At 42.9% G+C, this 2,946-nt stretch overlaps 1 protein-coding gene across 1 annotated transcript in view; it reads left to right on the top strand.

The window, feature by feature from the left end:
• Positions 1-372: 372 nt before the first annotated feature.
• LOC127432710 (biotin--protein ligase-like) overlaps positions 373-2,946 on the top strand; it is a 28,831-nt gene continuing 26,257 nt past the window's right edge. Inside the window, exons 1-4 of the mRNA XM_051684070.1 lie at positions 373-1,087; positions 1,198-1,338; positions 2,363-2,525; positions 2,620-2,946. The exon at positions 2,620-2,946 is cut by the window's right edge and continues 656 nt beyond it. Of these exons, the coding sequence (XP_051540030.1) occupies positions 887-1,087; positions 1,198-1,338; positions 2,363-2,525; positions 2,620-2,946 (832 nt within the window). The 5' untranslated portion in view covers positions 373-886. The remainder of the gene's footprint in view (positions 1,088-1,197; positions 1,339-2,362; positions 2,526-2,619) is intronic.

Genomic DNA, 2,946 nt, shown 5'->3' with positions numbered 1-2,946 from the left:
CTCAGCTCAGTTTAAGTCACTATGTGACTTCGTTGGTATACTTTTATTTTGACCAATCTGGCTGGCGCTGCCTTCATCCATTACTGTAACACCGTCTCTGTCGGTCAGGAGGAATGTAACAGAACCACTGTTTGGTCCATCCAAACCAGCGCTGAGAAAAGTAATATGTACCAAGTGACTACACCGTCTATATGATGCTTTAGTAGCAGTTAGGACAATAATTTACACATGACACTGAGAAACTATTATTTGAATTAAAAATATAATAAAACAATGGTGCACAGTTAAAATAAGTGAATTAACCCTAACCCTAACCCTAATTACTTAGAACCAGTTTAGATCCATCAAAGCCCCGCCCTGTTCGTAATATGGCAGTGAAGGAACCGGAAGAGGCGGAGAAGAAATAGAAGAAACCATAATCTCTAGACTTAGGTTTGGACATACATCACACAGAATAGGGAAACATGATACAGGGAGGTGTGAATTATGCAATCAGGAAGAAACAATAGAGCATGTAATGACTGTCCCAAATATAGTAATGAAAGACAGACATTAATGTCTGAACTTAAGAAAGTAAGATGAGCTTTGAGTTGACGAGCATTTTGAGAAGGAATTAATGGGAAGATTGTTTTTCATTTTAATAAACTTTTTGAAAGCGACAGAATTAAGGAAGAGAATATAATTGAATTGTGTAAGAAGTTGATTCCGAACCACACTCTTTACCAGTTGGTGGAGGTAATGCACCTTTTGCTGCATGCCACCCGCCATTTAAACTCCAGAAGAAGGAGGAGGAGGAGGAGGAGGAGGAGGAAGAGTCCGCAGCTCAGGATCAGGAAGTTAAACATGGCAGCAGCTGTGTGATGCCGGAGACTCGCGGCAATGAAAGATGCTCATAACTCTGTGTTACATGTATCTGTGGGTGCGATTCCAGAGATGTTACAGCGGTGTGATCCGCAGCGTGTTATATAGACTGAGCGGCGGCCAGAGCAGCTTCACTTTCTGTTCTCTGAAGCCGGAGCGACTGCAGACATCAAACACACCGTTCCTGAAGAGGGGCAATAAAGTCCTTTACATCACTGAGCCGCAGGTGACACATCATCATGTGCTTCATCTGTCAACAGCTGGGGACACAAACACTGCAGGCTGTAATAATATCAAACTGCTGCATGTGTGTAACTCTCTCTGTGTCATTGGCAGGTGTGTGATGATGACCTCAGTAAATGGACACTGTGTTTGGACTCTTCGCTGGTTTGTACTCCACAGCCAGAAAACATCGCCTTCATCATAGAGGCCACATCAGAGCAAAGATCTGGACGCTCTCCTCACAGAACTGATAAAGTATGATTCAATCTACTCACAATGTCTTTACAAACCAGAGGAAGAGATATTTAATGTTTATCAAGTGTTGACCGTTGAATGTGTTTCTGTACTCGCCTCATGTCAATGTCTTTAACAGGACGGGGTTCAGCACCGATTTCCCAATTCACAAGCTGATATGGATTCATTTGGGAATATTTCAGTTACAGTGTCAACAGGGCTGTTTCAATGGCCACGTTTACATGCACCCTCATAATGTGATTATAATGCAATTGTAATCATTATAACATAGCTCATGTAAACAAAATACTGTGATTATGCTAATAATCTGATTAATGGTAATCGCAGTAAGATATGTGAAGTACTCCTATTTTAATCACATTTCTTCCTCTCTGACCAAAGTGTGCCTGCGTCAGTGCTGCCGACGGATGATGTTACGCTCGAGCACAGATTCAAAAACATCACGAAACAGAAGAAGCTGCACTAACTTCTCGGCTTCACTTGAATCGGCTGCTTCTTGCAGTGGTGCTCCCCGCTGCATAATCTACAGCCCCACGGCAGAACAAAACATATTTTCCCAAGTTGTGAATGTCCGTTTACAGACCGAATTGAATGTTGGTCAGATAAAAAGACCATATACCGCAAAATAATGGCAAGGATACACGTCTTTCAAATGAGTTTGTCCTTGTGGGAGGAACACAACTACATCCAGCACATACATTCTGGTTCACAAACAAATGACTCCTATGAACCGATTCTTTATAGTGAATCAAACGTAGTTAAAAATGACTCTCATCATTACTCTGATTATAAGCATAATCACAATAAAATAATCACAGTTTTCTGTTTACACGAGAAACGGTTTAATCGCTGCGGGTGCATGTAAACGTGGCCATTGACCTTCCTAAACTGCCTGATAAAACTGTTTAAGAGTGTATATCATCATTAAACAGCTGTTAATAAAGAAATCATGACAAAGTTTAATACGGTGTTAATTCTTATTTGCATCGCTGTATCTGTCATTGTGTTCGTGTGTGTGGTTCAGGTGCTGAAGTGGTCTGATTATTGTCTTCCGTTGGCGTTCAGTCCCGGGCAGCCGTATAGAGCCGTAGCTGAAGCCAGTGTGGAAAACTTCAGCCGACTCGGAGTGGCACTTTTGGAAGATCGTCTTCAGATGGAAAATGGGCTCAAACCTGAAAAAATAGTTTGTTAGTTGAAACGAAATGCTTTTCATCACTGTAGATGACAACATCACACCGGTTGATATTCATGCTGATTCAAGTGTTTGTTTATTTTTCCCAGCTGTGTCACTCAGAGAATCGGCTCTTAAAGAATTGTTGGAACGACAGCGATCAGACCGCAGCAAAAAACTCGAGTGGAAACATCTCAGTGAGCCGTCGGCGGTCGTTTTATCCCACGAGTCTCTGTCAGAGAGAAAAGCACGAGACATTTTATATTCTACTCTCCCGAGAAAGAGCAGCTCACGTCTGTCCGTCCGGCGGGACTCGGACACACAGAGTTGCAACGCAGAACGCAGACCCTCACGTGACCTGCAGGAGGAGATGGCCGAACACCGCCACATGGACGGACATCACCTGCATCTGTCCAGCTGCCACGAGTGTCTGGAAC

Source organism: Myxocyprinus asiaticus, chromosome 42, assembly GCF_019703515.2.
Source record: "Myxocyprinus asiaticus isolate MX2 ecotype Aquarium Trade chromosome 42, UBuf_Myxa_2, whole genome shotgun sequence".
NCBI lineage: Eukaryota > Metazoa > Chordata > Actinopteri > Cypriniformes > Catostomidae > Myxocyprinus > Myxocyprinus asiaticus.
This window is presented reverse-complemented; position numbering and strand designations above follow the sequence as displayed.